This window comes from Equus quagga, chromosome 20 (assembly GCF_021613505.1).
Source record: "Equus quagga isolate Etosha38 chromosome 20, UCLA_HA_Equagga_1.0, whole genome shotgun sequence".
Classification (NCBI taxonomy): domain Eukaryota; kingdom Metazoa; phylum Chordata; class Mammalia; order Perissodactyla; family Equidae; genus Equus; species Equus quagga.
The window spans coordinates 15,140,436-15,167,663 of NC_060286.1; the positions used below are offsets into that span (position 1 = coordinate 15,140,436).

Below are 27,228 nucleotides of genomic sequence, written 5' to 3' on the forward strand. Positions count from 1 at the left end.
CCCAACACAGGTTGTCCCTAGCCCTCTAAATTTGTACTTATGCTTAACTCTCTTAGACTTCAAGATCCAAAAATTAAAAATTCTGTGACACACCACATTTTCACCTCAACAGTCCCTCACTCCCTGGTTCTTGTCAAACAAAGGTCTGGGAACATCCTGTCACATACCCCTGGTGTAGCGGGTGACTGATGGAGGATGTTGAGGAAACAGTGTGTTGGTGGCGGGGGAGTGTCTGTGAACTGTTTCTTCTAAGAATCCCTAGGAATGCAACTCAAGCCTGTGACCCATCATTCCTTATTCACAGTCACTGAAGGCACATGTAGATCCAGAATCCTTATGGTATATAAGCGGGGTGAACAGCAGTTGACTTTTTTTGGTTTTCCCATATTGAATTCCAAGGGATAATGGATCAGTGATCTCTTTACTACATTGAGATAGAGAGATAGACAGACAGAGAGACAGCAAGAGAGTTTTCTCATTCTGTTCCTTCTATGGATCTCCACCCACTGGAAAAGCCCCCATCCCTGGCCCCCAAGTTCCAATGGAGACCAGAGACTGGAACACATCAGTGTACACAGGTAGGCCAGATAAGAGGCAGCTCTTCCAAAAAGGTCCTTGCTGCCGTGGTTTTCACTCAGACATCCCTAGTGCAGCGAAAGGGCTTGCGGTCAGCTGAAATCACACCATCTCTGGTCATTGTCTATGTGAATCTGAGACTTTCCATCTAGCAGTTATAGATGGGTCAGCAAGAGCCAGGTAGGCCAACTTTGAGTGACATAATACGTCCAGGGTGTTTTTCCTGCTGCTGCTGAAGAGATAAGCTGGAGCTGAACTTTCCCCTTTATTGATCCCCAGCATCAGGTCAGAGTCATCTCTGCTCACATATTCCAGGGACAAGCAGGACACAGCACAGCCCAGTGAGTAATTGGAAGATCTGGGCAGCTTGTCAGGGTGAGCCCACGGATGTGGGAAAGAAGGCACAAACAGGCCCCATTGTTGGGGGAAAGTGCTTTCCCTTCCCACCTGAGGCATCCAGTATCCAGGCCCAGGCCAGGCAGCTTTGACTCTGCTGCTCAGTTTTGCTCTCAGAAGTGCACTTCTAGACTCCAGTGCTTACTCTACTCCAGAGCAACCGTGTTGCCTATTCATCCTCTCTTTTTCCCTCCCCCAGTGGGTCCAGAGATTTTAATTTCACCTCTGAGGTCTGTTTTGTTTGCCAAGAATAGACTCTCTTACTTCAAATCCAGTCCTTTACTATTTTTTGTAATGCCATTGCCATTTTGACCATGCAGAGCCTATGCTGCTCTGAATGCCTAAGACTCTCCCATGCAGCCACAATAATGAAAAGCAATTTCCACTGCAGTTTCTCACTCCAAGAGCAGCAGGGAATTCAGGAAATCTGGATAGATTTTCTTATGATTTTGAGCCTAGACAATCAAGTTTTATGACTTTTCACCTTATGGTCTGATGCCAAAATATGGGACAAGCTGAAGAAACTGAAAATTACCCTATAGTGAATAGAACTGCAGGCCAGGAAATGACACATTTCCTGTTGTCACCTTCTATCTTGGCATCTTGGTATGGGAAGATTTGGGGGCATATCACACCGATAGCTTGATGAAATCCTGTTTTTCTCACCTACTCCCTCCCCCCGGGCTAGGCTCTACCAGGGCTTTCCTAACATCCCCTTGGACAGAGAATTTAGTACAGAAAAAAGGGGTCCTCAAATGGAGAGTAGCTATAGATGTTTGTGTTTGGCCAAGTCTGTTGAAGAGCACAAGGTTTATCTCAGGTCACTTGCTGTCCTGCTATAGCGGTTTGTTGGGGAGGTAGAAAAGAGAGCCTCCTTACTGATGGAATAAAGTCATGGATGGACTTCCAACCCATTCTTCTTGTCTGGAGCCACTGCCTTCTTTCCAGCTACCCTGTATGATCCTTTGTGCTCCTTTCATTTGCACCTAAGTAGCTGAGACTGTGGAAACTGATGAAACTGGTTTACAATGGCCTCAGGTGTCTGCTGCATCCAACCACTCGTGAAGATGTAGAGTCAACGCACAAGGGAGTTGGGAATGAGGTAGGGAAGGTGTTGAGACAATTTCTGAGAATATTCTCAGTAGCTGAAACTGGAGGATTGGCAGGAACACAATCTAGGAAGCAATGAAACCAGAGACTTTTTCTTTCTCCCGGCACTCTTTGGCAGTCAGGTGCATGGCAGCATCTTATTACGTGGCTAAGGAGAGGATGAGTAACGTAAGATGGAAAGGGCTTCTGCTTCTAGAACACCACATGTGTCCAAATCAGTGTGCGCACAGAACTGGTCAGCTGTGCAGAGAAAGTCCCCAGAAGATAATGAGAACTGATCATACGGGTCTGAGAAGAAGACCTGTTGGTGAGCCTTTGGGAGTATAGCTGCTGAATCTCTTGGATCTGTCCTTGAGTGAAGGGCTTTACACTGTTCATTGTCATGTGACTATCAAGTAGTTGGAGAATAATCACCCCGTGTTGACAAACAGATGAGCCTCACTATCCCTTCCTCCAAGAGGCTCCCAGCAGCATAACTCTCCTGAAGGGGAGTGCGAATATGCTCCTCTTTCCCAAGAGCACTGTTACCCATTCCCACATATATTCCTCCAACACTTTCAAAGTAGTGGCTTCCAATTATTTTCTTCAAGGGAAGAAGTCTTTCCTTACATCCACCTTGGGTTGCAACATAATCAGTCCCTTAGGAATGGAAGCCTGGCAGGTATTCCAAGATGCATGTCCTGAGGAAAGGAGGAAATGAGGCCACTTCTCTGATGTGGGATGAGAGTTGTCTTAGGATCTGGGTGATAGGCTCATTTGCAGATGCAAAGCAAAGGCAGGCTTCTGTGAACCGTTCAACACCTGTTTCTCAGGAATCAACACCAGCTATACCACTTAAGAGTCCCTTCTCCTGTTGGAAAACCCATAAGTCAGTACTCATGCCCAGTGTCAGTCCTTTTCCAGGGCCCTCTGGCTAGGGAGATTGCCATACCTGGATTACTTTCTTCCTTTGGCAGACTCTTAATTTTCTGCGTTAGAGATTGCATTATCTTAGAGTCGTCTGAATAAAGTACCCTACCTTGGGCTAGGAACAGAGGTAGAATGGGATGGGGTGGGATGCCAGGGGAAGGAAGAATAGTTCAGGATTCCAGACGGCATGACTACCTCACAAGACAACTCTCTCTCAGAGAGCTCTCAGAAGCTGTGGCCTCTGACAATTGGTAAGACTTTCCATGCTACAGTCTACCCAACTCCGAACAGCCAGATAAAAACACTTACCTTCATGAAGGGCAGAGGGGCCTAGGGGCCACTCTGCAAGTGTATAACCTGCCAAGCACTCAAAAGAGGTTGGAGAATGCAGCAGAAAACTGTCAAAGCATCATTGCAACATGGGCCCCAGCCCCCATCCCAGACCCTCCCCATTCAACCCAGGCTAGAGAGTGTGGGGTGGGGAGGGGAAGGAGGCAGGGATGGGCACAGGCATGCATTGCATCACATTCCTTTCTTTTTCTTCTCCTCCCCACCCACCAAGGAATTTCCACATTTACAGGTTGTGGTGTATGTGTGTGTGGACTGTGGGGGAGAGTGCAGGGGACAGTGGTAATTGGATAGTTGGAGCACAGGGTGGAACTCATTAGGGTGATGAGGAGTCGAGGCTGCAGCGCCCAGAAGATGGGAAAGGAGGACTTGTAAGAAGCTAAGGCTAAGAAGGCAGAGACGATAACCGAAACAGGGTGAGATTGAGTGTACAGGAGGAAAGAGAATAAAAAGTCTGCTGGTCAAAAGGAGGAGGAAAAGGGAATAAAAGGAGGGAGAAAAAACATAGTTGCTTTTTGTTGTTGCTTTTCAGTTTGTTTACACTTTTCTTTCTTTTCGATGTTTTATTTTGTTTGTCGGTTTGTTTTTTAAAGAATCTCACACCTGATATTCCACGTTCCATCCATTTCGGTTCACCAAGGGCAATGAAGAAATTCTCTTGCCTTTCGTATTCCTCCTCATCTACTATCTTAACCCTTATGGTTTTCCTGTAGGGACAACAAGAGAGAGAGTGTGTCGACTGGGTCGGTTGATTGGTTGGTCACTTGGAGCACAGCCTTTAAAATCATTCCCCATCACTCTTGGCACATGCAGCCCAGTCCCGCCATGGTGCCTTTTGGCAGGACTACGGTGGATTGTATTGTTCTTATATAGAAATGGTCTTAGCTTTGCTGGTCTCCTTGGTCATAGTTGTCCTTATGGGTGAGAGGGAAAGGGAGCCAGGAGGCAAGGAAAAGTGGGCAAAGGAAGGGATCCAGAAGGACAGGCGGGGACTGGGAAGGCAGAAGGGGTGATGGTGGGGAGGAGTCATTTTAGATCCTGCTGGTGGTTAGTACGAAGTGAGTTGGGCAGCACATTCCACTGGGTGTCACATGGTAACAGTGGCATTTCCTTGGGCAGCTGGTAAACCACTGGCCCACTGGGAATGACCCAGGGCCCTTCTGTAACAGGAAACATGTCAACAGTACCTAGCTAGGGGCTTGTTTCCCTTCCTTGTGTCTAGACCCACTTCTTAAATTTTTATGAGAAAACTTTAAAAGGAAAGTATTTACGAGGAAGGGAAATAAGAGAGAGAGAGAGAAAGCAAGAAAGCCAGGATTCTATTCTCTTTCTCATTCTTTATCTCACAAGCCTTCAGTGGTAGGAACTAAAATAAATAAGTATTAACCACAATATCACACAGGACTCCTTTAACATCTACAGCTGATGCACTCCTGGGGAAGTGTGGACTAAATAGTAAAGATCATCCAATTCTAAATCACCTTTGGACTTCTATCATGTAGGGGTGATGTGCCCCAAGGCTGGCTTCCTTAAATGCTGATTATCAAGGGGCTGGGAGACAAGGCAATGGAGGTTTCTGTTCATTTCTGGGTATCTCAACGAAGCATAGTGTCTTTTAAAAACAAATCATCCAGGGAAGCAAAGTTTCCTCGAAAATCACTCCCTCTGAAGCCTGGCCTGAGGCTGGCTCAGGGCCACCGTCAGTGGAGAAGATTCTACGTGGGCCTGGATCTCCCTGTGTGGCTGCCCTCGGTCCTTCATGGAACCACAGTGGGCTCGGTGGCCCCACTAGTGAGCCCTGATTATTATTTTCTCCTTTTTTTTTTAGTCCTAAATGCTCTCCAAAGGGCAAAGAGGTGCTAAAGAACAATAGCTGAAATGTCTCATCAGAGCCTCTGATGTTCCTGTTCCGTTCCTTAGACAGGCTCAGCTTTGCTGTCTATAAAGGGGTGGACAGACCTGAGGTGGTTTGTCGGGCACAAGACTTGCTGTGGATTTGTGTTGTGCATGTGGTGTTTTACGAGTACATTTTTGGTCACCTTTCTGGCACTTTCTTGGACTCCTTTTCACATCTTGCTCAGTGGACAAAAGACAAAACTCACTGATTGTCAAGAAGCATTTTCTGGGAATTTCTCTCTGGGTCCTAGACCCTGGGCTGTCTACGAGAGGTGAACCTGGCCTGTGTTTCCATGCAGGGACTCTGCTGTGGGAATGGGGTGCTCTGAGACCATGGGCATGGCCTGGAGGGATATGATTGACGGCTTGGCCAGCGAGGGAACATTGCCCCAGATACTGGCAGCTCCCCCCTCTATAGCATGCTCTCTCCAGAAGAGGACGTTTATTCAGACTTGCCTATTGGAGGCCTGGGGTGTATGGGGTCATTTAAGTTGAAGGCAAAGGCTCCATCCACTCTGAGAAGTCCTATGACTTCTTGTGGAAGCTTCTGCTCAGGTCAGAATCCTCTCTCCCACTATTCTAACCTGCGAGAGAAACACACCTTGATAGCAGGGATATGGCAGACAAGATGGCTCCTAAGGTCTGCTTTAGGGAACAGAATGGACTATAAACAGAACCCAAATCCAAATACATTGATGCTCAATGTCCAGGGACTGTAATATTAGCCCTGAGAATAGCTGCCCTGTGGAAATCTACGTGAGAGCCTGGCCAGTGCTGCCCTCCTGCCTGGTGTTCAGCTACCCGGTCTTTTTCTTTCCTGTATACTAAACCATTCAGGAGAAGCAGAGAGCCTCACATACCATACTCACAGCACACTGCCTGGCTCTCTCTCTCTCTCATTCTCTCTTTCTCTCCCCATCTCTCTGTTTTCGCCCATGTTCATTTCCCCATCCCACAAAGATTATTATTGGCTCTTGAGCATCCCTCTTACGGATACCATGTGACAGGCTGGCAGATGTTAGGACAGAGCTGGGAGTAGAGAAAGGAGAGAGGAGAGGGAGAGGTGAAAAGAGAGAACAAGAAAGAAAGCAATGTGAAGTGAACCACAGAGGTAGAAGAAAGGGGAGGAGAAGGAGACAAATGGATTGGAGAAAGGAAGAAAGAGAAGAGGAGAGAAGAATGTTAACGTTAGTGTGGAGGACAGGGTACTACACCTTTCTGAAAACTCATATCCACCATGCGGGGGCCCATCATCTCAATGAAGAAATTCTTGTTTTTCTCATACGCCTCATCATCAATTACCTTGATGTGAATTGTTTTGCTGTGGATGGAAAAATAAGTATCATAAGCAAGGAGCAGAGTCGGGGGCAAACCAGCCAGGAGAAGAAACAGGAAGTGAAGGAAACAGTGAAAAGATCCAAAAAGGTCAAAGTTTGCCCCAACACCACAGGGCATGGAGGAGAGTGGCTGTCAGGGTCCCTTTCAGCCTCACGGGGCTCCTCCTGGGCTTCATGTGGCTTCGTGGTGTGGTCAGACTCGAAGACCGGAAGGAGCTCAGGTTTACAGTCAAAGGTTCTAATCCTGGATATGCCATGTGACCTTGGACAAATAGTTTAACTGATACACAAATGGGTTAAATGATACTCACACCATCCCAGGGCAGGGGTGAGAGCAAGGAAATAACATATCTCTAATGGCTCAGGCATTTGCTTCCTCCCATAATGCTTGCTTCCCTACCTCTCTTGCCTTTTTGACTTTTGAAATCAGTTGATACTGATGTGAAAGGTTTATTTCATAGAAAGGGCAGAAAGTCGTGGAGGATAAGTTGGCTTATGGGAGTCTTGCCTAGAAACAGTAGAAGTTCTCCCTTTCTCTGTGGCAGTGAGGGTCACAGGGAAGCCAGGAGGGCCATTTGCTCATGTCACACAACCTGGGAACTCACAGCAGGCATCAGAAGCTACCAACCCTATCTCCAAAGGACCTTTGCAGTGGTCACAGGGCACACTGACCAGGTCGCATCCACTCCAGGGGGCTCTGAATTATGACTAGTTTGTAAATCCTACGATGATCTTGTGACCAGTGAAATTATATATCTTTTTTAGGTTAAAAGATGTTATTTTGTTAATTTAAACATTGAAAAATACAAGCCAACTTTTAGTGACCCTGTTCTGCATTTCTTCATTTTTTAAAGTATTACTAGGAGATTTAAAACCGGGGGGGAGCCTGGGCCTCTCCCAGCCCCGGATTAATGAGGGGACATCTCGGGATCAGACTGCAGCCAGGATATTTAGGCCTCTCCCAGAGGGTGGGAGACATTGCTGGCTGGGAGTGGGCATGGAGCCAAGTCTCGCCTCAGTGGTGAGAAAGAAGTCATCCGGGCAGAAGCCCTGTGCGGCTGCCCGTGGACACCACCCTGGCAGAGCCGGGTGCTTCAAGACCTTTGTTGAGGAGACTCAGACCTTCAGCTCCTCCCGTTACTCCTTTTTATAAAGTAGGAATATCTGTAATGTTCTGATTTGGGACAACCTCTCTGTTCTCCCAAGTCACCGTTAGTGCTTTGGGTAGCTACAGAGCTTCCGTTGCCCACACTGTCGATCCTGTAGAACCAGATATGGGTCCATTGCTCCTGCAGTGAATGTAATAGCAGTTACTGACACACTCCGGCCACTGCCACCCCACTGCTTCAAAACCAAAGACTCTAAACCCTCATCACCTGCCACAGCTACCCCAGTCACAGAGAAACTTGGCTAGCCACCACAGAAAGTGAGTGTTCAACCTTTGAAAGGCCAAAACACTTCGGCCTGCCTTCCTCCAGAGCAGCGGCACTGGCACTGGAGACTGAGGACCTGGGATCAAATCCGGCCCCCACCTCTCACTAGCGAGGTGACTTTGGGCAACTTGCTGAAGCTCTCCAACTCTCATGCTTACTTCATAGCGTTCTTAAATGAGATAATGTATGTCAAGTACTTGGTGGGTGTACACTGCCTCGTAAGTGTTTAATAAATAGCAACCATTATTACTAAGAGTAATATGACCCCAGTTTGGGAGTTTGAGAGTAATACATAAGGGATTCTTATCATTTCCAGTCATTAAGTCAGAAAATAAGGGGAAATCAGTAAATGGAACCAGTGACTCAGGAGGTGGTACCGGCTGGAAATACAAGTCAGGTCAAGAAAGGATGGGAGGAAACAGGATGATAGACTCCAAAAGGGTTATTAGAGGGGCTTGGAATGTTTAGGGTGGTAGCATGCAGAGCAACTCTCACAGTCTCCCCAAATCTGGCCTCGTACCTCTGTCAGTGACAAGCTCTGGGTTGGACAGACCACACATCATAAAATACAGTGTGACTTGTGCTTGTTGTGATTTCTAGTGAACTACCAGAAGCCCCTAGTGTACCAAGTGCCCCTAGGGTGTACGATGCCCTCACTGAGATCATTCATGGGGAAGGCGCCACATCTGTTTGGACTTAAGGTGTTACCTTGCCTGGAGGCTAGAGAAATCCCTTCCAGCTCCTGAAAACTGAGAAAGTTCTCAGGTCTGCTCAAGCCACCAGTGAGGGCACAAGAACATATAAATTTAGTAAGAGGCCAGCCTGGTCTTGAGTTCTCTTCCTCCTTTCAACCAATGGCACCATCATCTAACAAAGTGCTCAAGCCCCAAACCTAGAATCACCCCTGATTCCCTCCTTTCCCTCATCCCCCCTCCTCCCCTCCCCACCTCCAACCCCAATACATTTAATTCACCACCATGTCTCCCCCTGCTGTCAAGACCTGGATCAAAACACCATCACCTCTCCCTCGGACTTCGCAATAGCCTCCTAAGAGGTCTTCTTGCTCCTGTCTTTGCCTTCTTCCTTCAATCCCTTTCCTGTACGACAACCAGGTTATTCATTAAGAGTGCAACCCAGGTCCTATCATACCCCCTATGACTGGAAGAAATACAAAGTCCTTACCGTGGCCTATAGGGTCTTATATGATCCAGCTGCCACCGACCTCTCTGACTTCATTCATAATGTTCTCCCCTTGCTCAAGAGTCCCAGACAGACTGATCTTTCTGTTGTTAAAATCAAGTCCCTTCCCACCTAGGGCATCATCCCTGCTGTTCCCTGTGCCTGGGTCCTTGATTATCCTCATCCTTTGGGTCTCCATGTAAAATCACCTCCTCTGAAAGGCCTCCCATGGCCACGTTATCTCCCTGGGTGTCTTTCCTCCCCACCATCTCCGCTTTTCCACCAAGGGTCACTTTCCATCATGTTCCATCTGCTGTTCCCTTCAGTGCACTAATCACAGCCTGAACTGAGCTGGTTGGTTTATTAACTTGTTTATAGTCTGTCCACCCTAGAGTGTAAGCTCCGTGAGGACAGGGAACCTGTCTCTCTTATTTGCCAGTTAGTCCTAGTACCTGGTGTGGAGGAGGCCCTCCGTCATGACTTGCTGAGTGACTAATGGTGAATTTCTAACACACCTGAGGCCTCATGAAATGAATCTACTCTGTCTTTTCACAGTAAAAATATAACTCATTAGGGACAAAAAAATATTTTGAGGGCAATTTTGATGGAATGCCTAAGGATTCTTGCTGGGACAAAGAGGCCGGAAGCCCAGTGTCACTGAACTACACCTTCAGCTTAGTAATCTACCCCGTTTGCACAGTCTGCGGAAGAGCTTTCCAACAACCAGCGGGATCTAACTCACGGGCGTGGGCTAGTGTTTTTGAACCCTACGTCTCTCCTATTCCCAATTCCTCCTTCCGGCCCACTGGCAGTTCTGAATGGTCATGGGGTCAGCTTATCCCGAGCAGCTGCTCCTAGAGCCAGTGATGCTTTCAGAGGCTCCAGGGCCTGCACCTGCCTCTCTTCTGAGCCTTCTGCAGAGGGAGGTGCCAAAGCAGGCAGCAGTCCCAGCTAAGACCTGGCAGTGCCGCTTGGAAAAGATGCTCCCAGGAGATCTCCCACCAACGGCCCGGAAAGGATTAGGAAACACATTTCTGGGCTGCCTGGCTGGCCTCTCAGAACATTCCTTTGCACTGAGGACACCCAACTCCATATCAGGCCTCTGGTCCTCAGGGTACTGCAAAGGGAAAGGTGCTCTCCGACCGCCGAGTTCCTTTAGGGTGAAAGAGGGAGCAAGCAGCATTTATTTGTTGGGTGGATAAATACTGCATTGGAGGAGGGCCCTGTGAATTTCACTTTATACAAGGAAGGAATCTAAGAGGACACAAACATTTACATTGTATTCAGTGCCCTGAGAAGAAGTTTCTCAGCTCATCCTTACTTCAGCCATGTAGCATAAGTATCTTTACTTCCACTTTAAAGATGAGAAAACAGATGCTCAGAGTCACATAGCTAGTAAGCAGCAGAGCTGGGGTTTCGGCATATGTCCCCTATTATTCCTATAGCTTATTTCATACAAGCAGGTGGGTAAACTCTGAGTGCCATTCCCAAGCTGCGGCCACAGTGAGGAATCCCAGAATTCTCCCATTTAAATTCAGGCAGCACAGGCGGGTAATAAGTGGATCAGCCTCTGTATTGCCTTGTGAGTAGGTGGCTCCCTAGCCCTATGGCCCTCTCTTGCTAGAAATAATCTCTAAATAATCTCTGACTCAGAGACCTCTTCCCTCTGCATTCCTACCAAATGACTCTTCACCATATCAAGAAGGGTTTCTTTTCATCATTTCTAAATTTATCCTGGCTGCTCCAGGCCAGCGAATGCTCACAAAGCTTCCTTGACCTGGGGCTGCAGGACAGAGCTGGTGGCCAAGCTGTCAGCCTTTCCCTGGGCGCTTTCAGAGCTTCACATCTCTGTGTTGGGTTCTCCTTTAGTCTTTGTTATCTCCCTATCTGGGCGCAGCCTCCCCCGTCTCTTCCCAGGGCAGGGTTCTGGCTCTGTGAATGGGACAGAATAGCCCCTCACTTCCCAACCACACCCTGACAGCCCAGCACCGGCACTCCCCGTCCTACCACGGGTAGGGAAAGGCTCCTTGTCTCATCAGAAGGCTTACGATGCGGTAACTGATATTTTTCCTTGAAAATAGGTGTGTAATAGGGTCCCTGAAAACAGTGCTTCTCAAATTTTGATGTGCGTATGAATCCCTCGAGGGACCGGATTCAGCAGGTCTGGGGTGCGGCTGAGATTCTGCGTTTCTATCAAGCCTTCGGGTATGCCCAGGCTGCTGGTCTAGGGATCAAGACTAGGGCTCAAGACTCCTAGGAGGACTCTCTGACTCTATCAAAAACTGAAGGAAAAAGAGGCAGCTGCTGAAATGCTAGTGCCAATCAGGGAGGGGGCGGTTGGAATCAACATCCAGTATTTCAGCCAGGGGCTGGAGTAATTAGGTCCATTCCGACACTACATCTTGAGAGGGACATTGGAGTGCAGCAGAATAGGGTGACTAGGATGATGAAGGGTCTGAAAACCATGTTTCAAATTAATTTATTAATATAATGCTTACTTTGTGCCAGACACTGTTCTATTCTGGCACTTTACTTATATTAAGTAATTTAATCTTCACAACAAACCCTTGAAGTAGGTACACACCAAGCCAGGTGCTATTCTTTCCGCATATATCATCTCATTTAATCTTCCCCATAACCACGGAGGTAAGTACTATTTTTGTCCCCATTTTATCGATGAGGAACCAGAGGCCCAGAAAAGTTAAGAGACTTCCTCGAGGTCATAGTTAAATGAGTGGCAGAGTAGGGATTTGAACTCAGATGGCGTGGCTCTAAAGGCTGTGCTTCTAACTGGAATCTGATATGTGGATCCAGAGGAGAGATGTCTCCTGGGAGAGATGGCACCCACTCCAAATGGTTCTGGGACCGTCACAAGTGCTGTTTCCAAAGGACTGGGGCTACTGGCAGGCAGGCAGATAGATTGCAATTCTGCGACATACCGTTACATCAGTGAGATGAACTGGCTTACAAGGGGATGATCACCCCATTCCTGGTGGTATTAAAAAGTAAGAATGATGACCCTGTATGAAAAAGGCCGTGGAAAGGATTCTTGCATGCTGCAGGAGGTCAAGTAGATGACTTGTAAAATCTATACCCAGTGGTATGCTGGTGAGCCACATCGCCGGAAAAAAAAGGAACCCTGACTTGGAATGTATGCCTTCCATGGCGTAAATACTCCCACTATAGTCCACTTCAAGCTACTAATAGTTTTAACAACCAGTTTGCAAAATTCCTAAACATTTGACAATCAGCTCTTGTTGAACTGGTAGGAGCCAGTTCCAGCACAGCTGTCAGATTCTACCAAAATGTTTCAGAGAGGTTATGATGAGAAAAGGTATTTCTGACTGATTCACAAATTATTTTACTACATGCTAGCGTTTGCTCAAAGTGAGTAACATTTGATACAGTAAAGTATGAACGTGTGATTCAAACAAGGCTTTGGGGAAAAAGGCTCAAAGATTTGGGGGGGGGGGGAAAGGCTTTTAAAAGGAATCTGGGTGGGTGAGGAGGCTGTGGATGGTTGAATTTCTAAAGTGTCCCACCAAAGATGCTCTGCCCTCATCCCTGGAGCCTCATCTGAACATACGGGCCCTTCAAAGCAGAGAGCTTTTTCTATCTGAAGAAGAATGGGCAGCCAGAGAGATTCGTGGATGAATCTCTTTGGAGCATGAGAAGGACTCAACACGCCATTTCTGGTTTGAAGACGAAGGGTGTCAGGAATGAGCAGGAATGTAGGCAGCCTCTAAGAGAAGAGTGGTCCCTGGATGACAGATGGCAAGGAACAGGGCCCTGAGACCTAAGGCAACAAGAGGTTGGATTCTGCCAACAACTTGAATGAGCTCAGAAGCAGACACTCCCCTCAAGCTTCCAGACAAGAGCCCCACCGGCCAACGCCTTGATTTCAGTCTGGTGAGACCCTGAGCAGAGAACCCAGTCACACCATGCCTAGACCTGTGAGCTACAGAACTGTGAGGGAGTAAATGGGTACTGTGTTAAGTCTCTAAGTTTACGACAATTTGTTACACAGCAATAGATAACTAATATGGGAGGCTTATTTATTTTACGAAGTCAAGAATTGAGCCAGATGATCTCTTGGAACTGTCTTGCACTCTCTCTTTTGTAATCAGAATACTTTGTCCTGATGGCAGGGCCACTGCTAGACTATACAGTGCCTTTGTGCCAAGTTGAGAAAAGATACAGCCTAGGAGATACACAGCTTGGCAAGGATAGGGTGCCTTCCTCTGGCTTGCACAAGAATGTGTCAGAGGGCGGAGCTTGGTGTGGAGAGCCCTGGCTGGCTTTTTAGCTTCCACTCAGGGGTCTTTATAAGGTGCACAACCTGCACAACTGTAAGCAGAAGCACTGTTTGGCAGACTCTTGCTGGATTCACTGTTCCACACACATGCCTGAACCAACAGGAATATGGGGAGGGCTGAGGCAAAGAGATGGATTTCACAGAAGAACTTTCTGCAACTTGGGGGAGGTGGTCTGGTGGGTGGGAGGATGAACAGGCAGGGAGGTACAAAGTGGGAGGGAAGAGTGTGTTTGCATGTTTATAGAGGAGCGTGCACATGATCTTTGCTGCTTTGGCATCTATTCTGGATCCTTGTGATGAGCTCTCTGCTGCTTGCAGCTTCTCCATAGCTATGACTAGCTGGACTCATCAGAGAAAACCCACAAGGATGTGACTTCCCTTAGGCGAAATGTAAGAGCATTTTGTCTCCACTGACAATTAAGACTTGACTGCTGGGCATGTCCATGGGCGCACACCCATGTGTTTGAGGACTTGATGCTCATTCTGTTCATTCTGGAACATCTGGGCTCATAACCGGGCACTGTAGCTCATGACTGACTCCTTTGCTCTTCTAAATATCCACTTTCCCAAGGGCTGAAGAGCTTCTTACCTGTGGCTAAAGGGAAAAGGGCATCTGAGATGACTGCATGATTACAGACCTAGGCTTGAGGGTGTGGTCAGAGGGAAAGTGATGCCCAAAACCTCAAAGGGGCCGCTCTATTTCCCAAAGATCAGGGCAGGGGGAGGGAATTTTTAAATTTCTTAGAATAGCAGTCATCTAAAGTAGGCACCTTCCTTTTGAAGGCTGTCATGCTTGGCAGGGTAGCTCTACAGGGTAGAAAAGCTTTTAAGTCACAAATGCTTATCCTCTCCACTCTTTCATAGAGGATAAAGACCAAACCCTCTATCCCTGTAATTGGAAGCTCTCTGTAATGCCCATCCATCCATCTGTCCACTCACCCATTGATCCATCCACCACTCACTCATTATTGATCAGAAACATGTTCCTGCTCTCATGGAGCTCATAGTCTAGTGGTGTGAACATGTACAGAAAGCATCCCCTTTGCTTGTGTGGAATTTCCCTGGGATAGGGAGTAATATTAAGCTCTAGCAAATTTAGTGCCTCTGGAGGGAATTAACAGCTCTGATCAGTCTTGGTCTGAGTATCCCACAATCCTCAAGGGGGCTCCTAAGCTTGACTATTTCCCACGGCTACCATGCAGAGATAAAAGTATATGTATGTGTATATGTATATGTGTGCGCTCACACATGTGGGAAAATTAATGTGCTCATCCATTGTCTAACTACAATTTCTTTGCTAGGACAAGAGTGCTCTCATCTCTTGAGACTACGATGATTTCTCTCCCTCTTTGCTGCCCTGTGGTGGAGAGTGCTTCACATTCCTGATTGTGTGTATATGCACGTGAGCGAGGATGTGATGGAGCGGGGGGAGGATTAGGAACGTTCTACTGTACATTAGAGGGAGAATCTGGCCTTCTTAAAAGTGGTCTCTGTAAGGCCTTGCCCAGCTATTCTCAAAGGGGAATTAAATTTCCAATCCCCATAGCAGTGGACCTGTGCAGGTGCCACCTGTATATGTGACTTAGTTATTTACAGCCCTATCTGGGGCCCCACTTTCTCTTGCCTCACCGCAAGGGACTGGGGTCTGGGAAAGGGAGGACAACTCACAGCTCCAATTCTTTCTTCTTATAAGTCAAGAAGGAAGGTTAAAAAAAACACCAGTGGTCTAGGAATAAATGGTTACTGTGCCCTGAAGTTGATAAATCCCTTTCTTGGAAAGGCAGTGAGAATAATCTATAAAATCATTTTATTTAACAGTGTGTCTGCTCCCAGCATTGAAAAGAACAAGTGGCTGGTTATCTGATTCATGGCTTTGGAGATGTTGGGTCTCTCTGTCTTGCTTTCTCTCTCTGCTGGGGATCACATTTTTTAAGAAAGATTTTGATCCAAGCAGAAAGGAGAGAGGTTTGTATTATATAGACATGAAACTTCAGGTCCAAGAAAAACCTTCTAATAATTAGGAAGAAAGAGGAGCTGGCTCCTAAGGACCGGAGTCAAGCACAGTCAAAGTTCCTGCCTTCCACCTTAATTCTCTGCCCACTTGAGCACTTACAAAGCCCATATTTCTGGTGGATAATTTCTAGAGATCCCAATGAACAGCAAGTCCAGAAAAGACTACCGTCCCTGGGCTGGGCGGAGAAATCCTTCAATTGGAGACTTAACTACACAGATTATCTGATTCTACAGACATTTTCTTGACTGATTCAGTCATGGACTAAACTAAGGCAGAGCTGCAGCATTGCACAACTGCAGTCCATTCCATTCACATGGACGTCAATGGGAATGGTGCCCCCTGGAGTTGTGCAGTGCAGTGGCCCTGGATGAGAGAACAGCGTATGGGTTGCATGTCAATCACGGATGCCATTTTGGGTGTATTGTGTTGTGGGTCCCAAAGGGGTTGTCAGAAATGTCCACCTGTGATCTGTTTTCTTCTACAGACAGATGGTAAATTCTTGTGTGGCACCACATAGAGACAAATGGGTCCCCGCTGTCAAGCATTGGAGCCGGAGGGCCTGAGCCAGCCCCAGCTCAGCAGCAGGAGTGCTGAGCACGGCATCCTCTGCTCTGCGGTGAGAATCTAGCCTCCTGCTAGTTTCACAGATCTTAGTGATCTTGGCAAGAACATAGCAGGCAAACTTCTTGGGGAACAGAGTCTAAAAGCAGAAGCTGAGATTTTCACAAGGGTGAGGGGAACAGAAATCCTGTTTGCTTTGTGTTTAAAGTTCTGCTGATGGTCAACAGAAGAGGCTGAGATAGAATAGAGAAGAATAGATCCAGGGCCAGGACGGGGGTGAGGCAAGCGAGGCACAGGTGCAAAATGTAAGGAGGCACCAAATTATGCAGTAATCAAGATAAGTAATATTTTAATGCAATAATTTAAAAAATCAGAATGAACGTGAAAAATCCATGACTCCATGATGAACAAAATATCTAAATTTTAAATAAAGACAGGACCCTGCCTTGCAGTTGCATGACTCACCTCACCCTAATCCCAACCCACTGTCGTGGTCACTGTGCCTTGTGGGATAATGGGGAGAATGTCAGACAAGCAGGCAAAGGACCTGAGTCTGAGTCCCTGCTGCTGCCGCCTTCTCCTCAGCCATTGACCCCCTGAGCCCGTGCGAGGAGAACAAGAGGCTTCTGTTCTCACTTGGGATTTTATAGATAATGCTATGAGCAAAAAACCATAACCCTTGTTTTTGGGAAACTGTAGGTCTCACTCAACTGAGTGAGCGTGTGTGGTGCATGCGAGTGTGTGCGCGTGTGTGATGTAAGGCGGGCTCCTACTTCCCCTCCGGAGCTAACCGTTTCAGGCTTTCAGGAAGCCAGGAAACTTTCTCAGCCTTTCGGAGCCCATCCCTTCATCACTGCCCTCCCCTTCCCCTGCCCCACCCTCTAGGAGCCTCAGCTCCCATGCTCCCGCCCAACGTCTGTGACAGGCCAGATCTCCGCTGTGCTCCCTATTATTAAATGATAGGAGGGAACCGGAGAGGGTGGAATGTCTTCTCAGAGAACATCGCCTTTGAACTGTGTGCTGGACAGCTGGCGGCCAGTTCTCTATGACCCTGGCTTCTGCCTCCCTGCCCTTGTCAGGCGTGGCCCACCTCTCCTCTCTGCCACACCACCTGACTCAAAGCATTGTCACTCTCGCCAGGACTTTGCAACAGCCGCCTAACCTGGCTCCCTGCTTCCGTTCCTCTGACCCTGTCACCGTCTATTCTCCTCTCAACAGCCAGAGTGCTTTTTAAAATTTTTTAAAGAAAATCATAAGCGGCCACTCTCCTACTTAAACACTCAGTAGGTTCCCATTGCACTTAGAATAAAATGAAAACTGCGTCATCCAGTCCAGGAGTTCTGAAACTTCAGCATACTCGAATCATCGAGAGGGCCTGATCAAATGGAACGCTGGGCCCCATCCCCGGGGCTTCCCATTCATGAGGTCTGGGTGGGGCCTGAGAACTTGCATTTCCAACAGGTTCCCAGGTGACGCTGATACTGCTGGCTCCAGAACCACCCTGAGAACCTGATCAAGACTGCAAAGCTCAACCTCATTCCTGCTTCAGGGCCTTTGCACTATCTGTTTCCTCTGCCTGGAACTTCCCTCCTCCAGATATTCTTATCACCCGGTCCTTTTTAAATGTCTCAGCTGACATATTACTTCCTTGTCCACCCAATCTGATTGGCTCTCCAGCTACTCCCCAACAAATCACCCTGTTTCATTTTCATCTTGTTTATTTATTTGTGTATCTTGGTACAGTCTGTTCTCCCCACCAGAACACAAGCTCCACGAGAGCAGAAACCATGACCGTCTCGTTTAACAGCACTTGAATAGTCTCTGGCACATGGACGGTACCCAGTATATGTTTGTTCAATGAATGAATGAGTGATTAACGAATATTACTAAGTGATGGAGCCAGAATTTGAGCCGGGAACTGACAGCAGAACCTACACTTAACACTTAGCACGTGATTATACTGGTAGGCGTGCTGGGGCAGACCCGCGCCTCGTCTCCCTGACTCCATTCTTGTCCATATAATTCCCTTCAGGTGCTGTTATTGGGCTACTCTTATGAAAAGACCACTGTAATCGCTTCCCTTTCCCAAACAAGTCTAAACTCCTTTGACCTTCAAAGACGTCACCTAGACCAGAACCTGGCTCTGCGGTTCCTCAGTTACTCAGTCACGACTGCAGTGAAGTGTACGCTCCATTGTTCCTTCTCATAACTAAGGCCATGAAAATAATTATCCGTTCTCTCAGTTAGGGGTCAAGAGCATGGGCTCTAGGGTCAGAGATATCTGGGTTCAGTTCTTAAGTGTTTTAAAACTTTTGGCAAATTACTTTCTCTGAGCCTCAGTTTCCTTATCTGAAGATGGGTGCCATAATAAAACCTACCTCGTAGGGTTTGGAGAAGCTTAAATGAGACCATGCATGTAAAACTCATTACTGACATACAATAAGTAGTCATACAGAGAAGGATAAACACTGTGTGATCTCATTTATATGTGGAAAAAAAAGAAAACCCAAACTCATAGATACTGCAGAGAACAGATTGGTGGTTGCCTGAGATGGGGGGTGGGGGGGGCTATGGGTGAGGGGGCTCAAAAGCTACAAACTTCCAGTTATAAAATAAGTAAGTCCTGGGATGTAATGTACAGCATGGTGGGTATAGTTCATAATAGTGTATTGCATATTTCAAAGTTGCTGAGAGAGTAGATCTTAAAACTTTTCATCACGAGAAAAAAAATTTGTAACTGTGTGGTGATGAGGGTTAACCAGAGTTACCGTGGTGAAAATTTTGCCATATATACAAATATCGAATCATTCTGTGGTACGCCTGAAACTAACGTATTGCTATATGTCAACTATATCTCAATAAAAATATGTAAACATTAAAAAAATAAGCAGTCATAAATGTCACAATTTGACCATGGTCTGTTGTTTAAGTTACAATTGGAGCAACCAATAAAATAATTATTCTTTCCCTAGTTTCCAGGATGGGACTGGAAGAAGGCGTGATAGCTGGGAGTTTGGCAAGTGCTGGTTGGGACCAGGCAGGGTGTTTTCCGAACTCATGGTCTGGCCTCAGGAAGAATGACAGGCAAAGGGTGATGCCTGGTGAGGGCTTGCATTTCCTCAACATCATTCCTCATTTTCCTGTCACTGCATGTTGACCTTAGCCTATCTTAGGAAGTCTGTCTGGAAATGGGGATCGTCTTTCCCCTGCACTTGCTTCCCCAATGTCAGCTGCGTGCCTTCTGGAGGGCGACCTTTCCTATTATCCAGCATGCTCTGTTCTCTCCTAGGGTGGAGCTCAGAGGGTGGGTGCAGGGGCAGCTCATCTGCATATTTTAATCCCATTGGTTACCCTTCCAAGGTCCTGTGTGATCTTCATCAGGGTGTGTGTGGAGGAAGTAAAGGTACCAATTCGTCCTACTGAAGGCGCCTCAACCTTGGATGAGGAGAAGTTCTCCAGAGAGGTCAAGTGGGCAGAGGCATCATTTGAATGCACTTCCTTCTCGCCTGATCCTGGCTGCTCTTCTTGACAGATAAGCCCCCCATCCACACTTTTCTTTTCCCACAGATGCAAGACTCTGATTTTGTAGTGCAAATCAGTGCCAATTTGTCAAGCTCCTTTCCCACTCTGCCCCACTTCAATGATTTCTTCAGAGCTGTGCTCCCTTACTCAGTTGGCGAGGCTGGGAGAGGCAGTGGAGGAGAGTCTGCTTCTCTTCCATAGCACATCTTCCCTTCCTCCAATCGCCACCTCTCCACCCTGTTCAGGGCCAGAACGTTTGCAGTCAATACTCATTTCATGCACTACGTTTTCATCTTCCGAGTGGTGGAAAGAAAATGAGCTTGGGAAAGCCTGGTTCACAGAGAGGCAAGGACCAGCTGATGGGAGCAGCCCAAAATGCCTTTGGGGCCCTCAGTTAAAAACATGTTTGTTTATATGGCACATCTGTGGGCCACTGCCTTTCTGATGACATTCAGCGCATGCAACAGTCAGGCAGAGTTGTTCACCTGAAATGGAAGGCGGTGACACGCCCGGGTGATAAAAGAAAAAATAATGACAGTGACACTAATGTAATACATTTAAAATTCTACATCTGCCTGGAAGGACTTTAATCAAAGACTTCAAAGCACATTCCCAGATCTTGCCCATTCATCTGCACTACATCCCTGGGAAAGAGCTGGCAGGTAGGTAGCGGAGCACTATAAATAGAGCACTGTATCATTACCTCTGATGCCAACACTATGTATTTAGACGGCATTTCTCCAAAGAGCTAAAGGGCTCCACACCCATTCTCTTATCTAATTCTAACTCATTCATACAACGGCCCCCATATTTGCTGCCTTGCAGGTAGTTTGGAAAAGCTTTGCACCCACAGAAATCTACAACTTTAATGCCTACTCCCTCCCCTCCTGCTTAATTCACAGACACTTCCCAGTGCTGCTCCTGCCGACCCTAAGGCGCCAATACCATAGCTGACTCACCTGTCTTCATGCCACATACTCAGTTTCATGCCAGTGACACCAAGGGCTGCAGGAAGAAGACCTAATACATTTCCATACTGTCAGGTTTCATTTGGGTCTAGTTTGCTGAGTTTTGAAAGCCTCGTTTGCACGGCTATCAGCTGGACTTCAAGATTATTATGAAGACACAGGGCAGGGAATGAGTCTGTGGGGTACGCTGATCACACATGCCTGGCGGTCAAAGCCAAGCTTCTAGTACAGCCTCTCTGTTCACCTTGAAAAACACCCCCCCTTAAAATTGATCAAGTGGATTGTCTTCATTTGTAAGAGCCTCTGTATTTCTCTTCCACTGCTACCATCAGGGAGGCGATGTTCTTCTGTTACTACTTACCGTACATGTCACAGTCATAAGAATCAATCAAGTGTGTAATTACTTCCTTCCTTGTCTTCCCCACCGTCCTAAGCTCTAGGAGGGCTGGGACTGTGTTTGTTTTCATTGTCTCCATATCTCCAGAGTTGAGCACATGACAGTCGCTTAATAAAAATATTTGTTGAATCAGTGAGCGAGAGCATGAGCGATGGTATGACTCACACAGTGAGCGTTCTCTGGTTTAGGGCTTCTAATAATGCCCTTCTTTGCACTGGTTTATGTTTTATTTTAGGGTGTCGTAACAGCCTCCACTCCCACTCCATATCATCACCACCCTGGGAAATGCAGTCTCACCAACACTCCCCCTCATTCTCCCCGGCCCTCGAGGAACACACAGGGGCTGCTTAGGTAGAAGCCATATATTTCCCCTCTCCTCCCTGTCCCCCACCCGACTAGGCCTAGCATCCAGTAATTTAGTGGAGCTCCAGCCTCAGCTTGTTTATATGACCTTCTCAGAAAGCTCAGTGTCCCCAGCAAACTCTCCTGCCTGCACCTGTGTATGTGGTATGGTGGGAAAAACACATCAACTCTGGGGGCCCAGAGACTCGAGTTAAACTCTTAGCTCTAATGCTTACAGCTGTGTGTCCTTGGCCAAGTTCCTAAGCTCTTCGAGCTTCTGTGTCTTCAGTAGTACCATGGACGTGATAACGTCCACATCAGTGGTGTGGGGGTTAAATGAGAAGATATAAGCAGCAGGCTCTGTAAATGATTGTTCCCTGCCCTTCCCTTCTACCCTTGACCTTTCCTTGACTCACCCTCCTTCCTGGCCGCTGCTTATCCTTTGGGTGCTTCTAGCTGTCACCCTTCAGTTTTAGGCTCCATGCTGGAAGTGTTGAGACTCAGACTATATTTAGATGCCTTAGCTCTTTTATTTTTTATAGCTCTGTGTTGCTATGGTGATGGCGGGTAGGGAAGCGGGGAGGACAGCCTGGAAGGAAGGATGGAGCTCAGCCATGAAGATTGGTGGATCTGCCCAGGGACTGTCCCCAGTGAGCTGGTGCTCTCTGAGGACCCTTACCTGTGCATTCCATCAGGAGATGCCACCCAGGAGATAGGAGGACGTGCTGCCTAGTAAAGGCTCTTAAGAAAAGAGGAGAGAAAGAGGACAGGCTGCTGAAAACTGCTCCCTCTGCTGGCCTAGCCGCAGCCTTAGCTCCTGGAGCCTCTCTCAAATGGTTTCTCTATCAATCGAGTCAGGAGACAGCAAATGAGGTTGGGCGTTGGGCGGCAGAACAAGACCAGTGATGTCGGAGTGTGGAAGATATTCAGACCAGACTCCTTCCCAGGAAGAAAGTCCCTTTTCTCACAGCTGAATGTGGGGAAACTCTTGTCCCATTCAGCTCTGAGAGCTTGGAGGAAGAAACAACAGCGTCCAGAGGAGCCACATCACGGCCCAGGCTTGTTGTGGATTCAGTCCACAGGGGAGACCAAAGGCACACAAGGGCAGAAGGGAAGAGAAGCCTCCTTTATTCACGCACAGAACTTCCTATACTCACTGGATTTGAGTGCGGGCATGGCAGGCTCCAAGCTGATGATAAAAACTTGCACTGTGGAATGACCCAGTGTTCCTAAAGCTATTACTCACACGTCATTTCCTTGTATCCTCAAAATGGTGAAGCAGGATTATCTTTACAGGAGGAAATGACAGAGAGAGGTTGGCAACTTGCCCAATGTCACACCGCTGGAAATGGCAGAGCAAGGATTTGAACCCAGTCCACCTGGACCCCAAATCCAGTGTTCTTGCCAGTACACCAATGGCTACCACAACAGTTTTTTAAAGCTGAAGAAAATGTTTGTGAAGAAGGAAGCCTATAGTGAACTATAACCAAGCACAGCAGATAAAGCAGAGGCGCTGTGTCCCTCTTGGACAACCTCACCTGCAGAGAGAGAGAGTTCTAGGCAGTCCCTGTCAAAGAGTGGTCCTGGGAGCACCCATGTTAGAAACCTCTGGGAACTGTCAGAGTGCTGATTCCCAGGTACCCGTCTCAGATCTTGGGTCAGTAGATCTGGGGTGGTGCCCAGGAAATTGCATTTGGACAAACACCCCAGGAGATTCTGGTAAACACTAATCTAACTGGAGGTAAACTAGCATCTTTTGAGTCATAAAATTGGGCGGTGGGACACAATTGCATCACCTCTTTCTCTTTTCCCATCTGATTCCTCAAGCTCATTTGTAGCAGCCTGAGGTCAGGAATCCCAAAGAAATCAATCTGGACTGGCTTTTGGTTTTCCAGCTGCTCTCTGGGCCTCAGCCAGTTGCTGAGCCCTGGGCTCTTGTCTATGAACTGGTCATCAGGGTCCAGATGAGGCCACAACCCTTGTCTGACCTTGGTGGGGTTGTCATTGTGCCCAACAGAGCAGATGTACATTCAAGGAAGTGCTGGGTGGGGGCAGGGAGGAGGGGTACCGTCCTCAAGAGCTCACAAGGGATGTTTATCAGGTGAAAAGTCCCACAGGAGTATGTGAAGTTTGGACTGAATACAGTTTTATTGGCTAAGTACAAAGTCCGGAAAAATATGCAGGGACATGAATGCTTGATTTCTCACTCATGGAAGGGTTGAGAGAACTATAGGACAAAGGAAGGAGGTTCTGATGATGCTACTGAAGGGAGCAGTCAGGGTTAGAATAAGATTTCTAGCTCTCCTACATTCTGAAGACCTTATGATGCTCCCCTCCCCTACAAGTAATAGCTTCCTCTGGGCTAGACACTGCCCTTTACACAAATAACTCATTCACTCCTTCCCAGAACCCTTTGAGGTACTATTAGCATTTTCAGTTTGCAACTGAGGAAACTGAGGCTTTTAAAAGTTAAGTAATTTTGCTCAAGGTTACCCAGCTAGTAAGTGACAGAACCAGGATTTGATCCCAGTGGTCTGATGCCCAGGCCTATGCATACTCTGACCCAAAACTAACCGATAAAGTAAGTGTATGAAGTCCAATTAAGTTCCCATAATGAGATTTTTTTTTAAATCTCAGATTATTTCAATTTTTTTCTAATTCCTTGGGGGATGACCCCACCCAGCCGATGCTTTTGGGTAATCCAGCACTGGGTAAGTGAAGGAATGTTCCCAAGAGGACTTTTCCTCCCAACTTTCTCCCTTGCTGCTTCTTGCTCTTTCAGCAGATTGCCTTTTTAAAATTATCCTAAAAAGTTTATTTACAAAAAACATCAATAACAAAAGACTGTAACACATTTACATGTAAGTCCTGCCTCTAAGGCAGAGCCGAGGTCCCATCTCCTCCAGAAACCTTCCCAGCGACTTGGCCTGCAGGGCCCCTCCCTCCTCCAAACCTGGCCCCATTTCCAGTTTGTAGCAACCACTTAGCACCTAGCACCCACAACCTCCGTCTTCTCTCATCCTTACTGGCCTGTGAGCCTCACGGGCACATGGCCATGTCATCCACCTCTCTGTTACTCCAGCACTTGGCAGAGTGAGGTTAACTTGAGCCATGAAGCATTCATACAGGAGGAGGAAGCTGAACCACAAGGAAACTGGAATTGAAGGAGGCCAAGGAATCGTGTGTACAGAGGGAAGTGAGAACAGGCAGCCTGAATTCATCAGCTTCCTGTGCAATTTCAGTATAGGTGGAAGTGCTCTTGAACACCTTCCTTCCTTTCCCATTTATACAATTCATTTGGATCATAATCTGCTCTATTTATCATTTCTTTTGGGGTCAAGGGGGGATAAGTATGAAGGGAGAGAGGAACAGGGGCAGGAAGGGGATATGACCTAGCCACAATTCATATTCCAAGTTCATCGTCCAAAGGAAGTTGGCTGATTCTGGTTCTAAAGCTTTCATAAGTTCAGATTTGACATGACTAGTTTCTACTGTTCCATTTTGAAGACTGACCTGGCTCTCCTCCCCAGCATTGCCCTCAGATTCTGGCCCCGTAAGTAGAGTAATTGGTTTTCCAAGAACCCATCCCTCAAGCACGGAGCCCTCTGATTGAGATTTCTTCTCTCTGGATAGCCCTTTACTGTTTATGAAATGCTTTCCCATGCATAACCATTCAAGAGTTTCCCAACTACCCTGTGGGATGGGCAGGGCAGTTACCAGGGACTCCATTTTATTTATTGCTGAGAATAGAAGTAATGGGTTAGTTTTGGGCATCTTTGTCTATTTCCTCTCTCCCAAAGGAAAACAAAACCTATTGGAAAGGCAGCTGGCATATGTCTTAAGTTTTGGAGAGGGAAGAGAAAGAGAGGGACCAAAATTAACTATAGGACCAGTCAGCAGACAACTGACCATGTTTCATGTTCCCAGTTGCCTAGTAACAACTTCTAATACCTGAAGGGTAGGGAGTGCCAATAATCCTTTGCATCTGTACTGGGCACTTCTATTTACAGATTTATTTCACTTTATCCTCAGGATAGGATAGCCCATGCAGTTACAATCACTCCCATTTGAGGAGTGTGACAGCTGAGGGCTGGAGGAGTTATGGGATCTGCCCGAGATCACGTAGCTGGTAAATGACCCCCATTTACACCTCCTTGTTAAAGTAAATGGTACTGCTGGCTCAGGCCAGGAATCTTTTTGATACTTTCTTCTTCCTCCCTGCCTACGAGCTTTACCCAGTCCATACGCAGGCATTCTGAAGGTCACAGAAGCAGTGCAGGAAGATAGTCCATTTCAATGGACCCAGGTATACGACAAAATAGGAGAGAAGAGCAGAGATCTTGCAGTTAAACTGACCTAAGTTTTGAGTCACAGCTTTGCCACTGATACCTGGATAATGTTGGGAAAATCACCTTTTAAGCCTCAATTTTCTCATCTGTGAAAGGATGACGTGAGGACTGAGATATCCTCCTGCAAATTACTTAACACAAAATGCTCAATATACACTCACTGCTGTTGTGATTGTTAACAACACTGTCATTAATCACTGAGTCTGTTTTAATTAAATGATCCTGAATAAGATCGCACCATCTTGGTTATTTTCCAAGATCGTATCCCACAGGCATCTTCTCTATTTCACAAACTTCCCTAGCCCATTTCCTAAAAGTGGCTGTAAATTTGCTTTTTTAGCATACCCTCCATTAGGAGTAGTTTCAATGCTTGTTGTTGTCAACTTTCCAGGGCTCGAGGATAGGAATCCTGTGGGTGGGTGGTTATCTTATCTTTTCACCCTGCTGGTCATTATTCAGCCAAGCTTAACACATTTCTGGCTTTTCATTTTTTCCTCACACTCTGTCCAGTCAAGTTTCTAAAGAAGCAAACTTGTCATTGAAGCGATCAGACAGAACACTTAGCATTTTCCTCACACACAAAGTACTTTTCCATCTCTCCAGTCTGCTAAGTCTCCAGAGGGAATGTGGTGTCCAGGAGCGTGGCATTAAGAGAGGAGAACAGGGAATATTTTCTGGAATTGCTATACGCTTACTGGGGACTCAGAAAATATTCACTGAGGAAGAGGAGAAATGGAGTTGGGGGGAGAAATGAGGGACCTGCCTCAGGTCAGAAAACTGGACTGCAGGGTCTGAAGAGCCCTAGATCTCCGGATTTCTAGAATTCTGTTTCCCAAATGGCACTTAAAATTTTTGACATGAGAGACAAAAAGCAGTGGCGTTGTGAAGAACAACGATGGGGAAGAAGATGCCCAGGAAATGCTGACACGCTGTTTATAAGGTGGATGATGGAAGGGGAGCTCTGGCTAGACAAGCTGTGTGGCAGGAGTGAGACGGGAAATGGTGGGTGCTTCCTGGACTCCAGAAATTCAATTCCGTTTATAAACCGTCGTTGAGCATCTATGCATAAAGTATGTGATAGGAGTTAGGAGCTGAAGGAGTTACAAACGTGAGTTAAGACATCGTTTTTTACCTCAGGAAGCCTGGTGCGACACAGATTACAAATGTTGGGAAAGAGAGATCTAGAAGCCCTCATGGCCAAATTCATAGCTTACAGATTCCCATCTGTGACAATTTCTCCCGAGCTCTAGTCTTGGGAAGGGGAGTGGGTTGGCACCCCATTTTCCATGCACACCAAAATGAATACACGACACACACACAAAACCATGTAGTAGTAATAAGAAGAACGATAATGTTAAAACACACACAAGCAGATCATAATTTTCTCTTTGCTTTCACACATTCTCCTTGGGCTTTTTTGGTGTTGATGCTAAAGCTGAAATATTGACCTGATGTCTTCTGGATAACAATGTTTGCAGCTTGTATTGGTAACTATTGAGTGTGATGCCCATGAGGCCCTTCTGTCACCTTTAACCTGTCCCACTGCATTGACCCACATCGACTGAATCCCCACTAT

The 27,228-nt window shown here is 46.9% G+C and overlaps 1 protein-coding gene across 7 annotated transcripts in view; it reads right to left on the reverse strand.

Annotated features, from left to right (window-relative positions):
- SLC8A3 (solute carrier family 8 member A3) overlaps window positions 1-27,228 on the reverse strand; it is a 138,751-nt gene that overhangs the window by 12,525 nt on the left and 98,998 nt on the right. For 5 of the 7 annotated variants that reach the window (XM_046647011.1, XM_046647015.1, XM_046647014.1 and 2 more), the window contains exon 3: window positions 6,450-6,556. In XM_046647011.1, coding sequence (XP_046502967.1) covers window positions 6,450-6,556 — 107 coding nt within the window. Of the gene's footprint in view, window positions 1-3,942; window positions 4,047-6,449; window positions 6,557-27,228 lie in introns of all 7 variants that reach the window. The other 2 variants (XM_046647016.1, XM_046647013.1) reach the window with 1 other exon arrangement.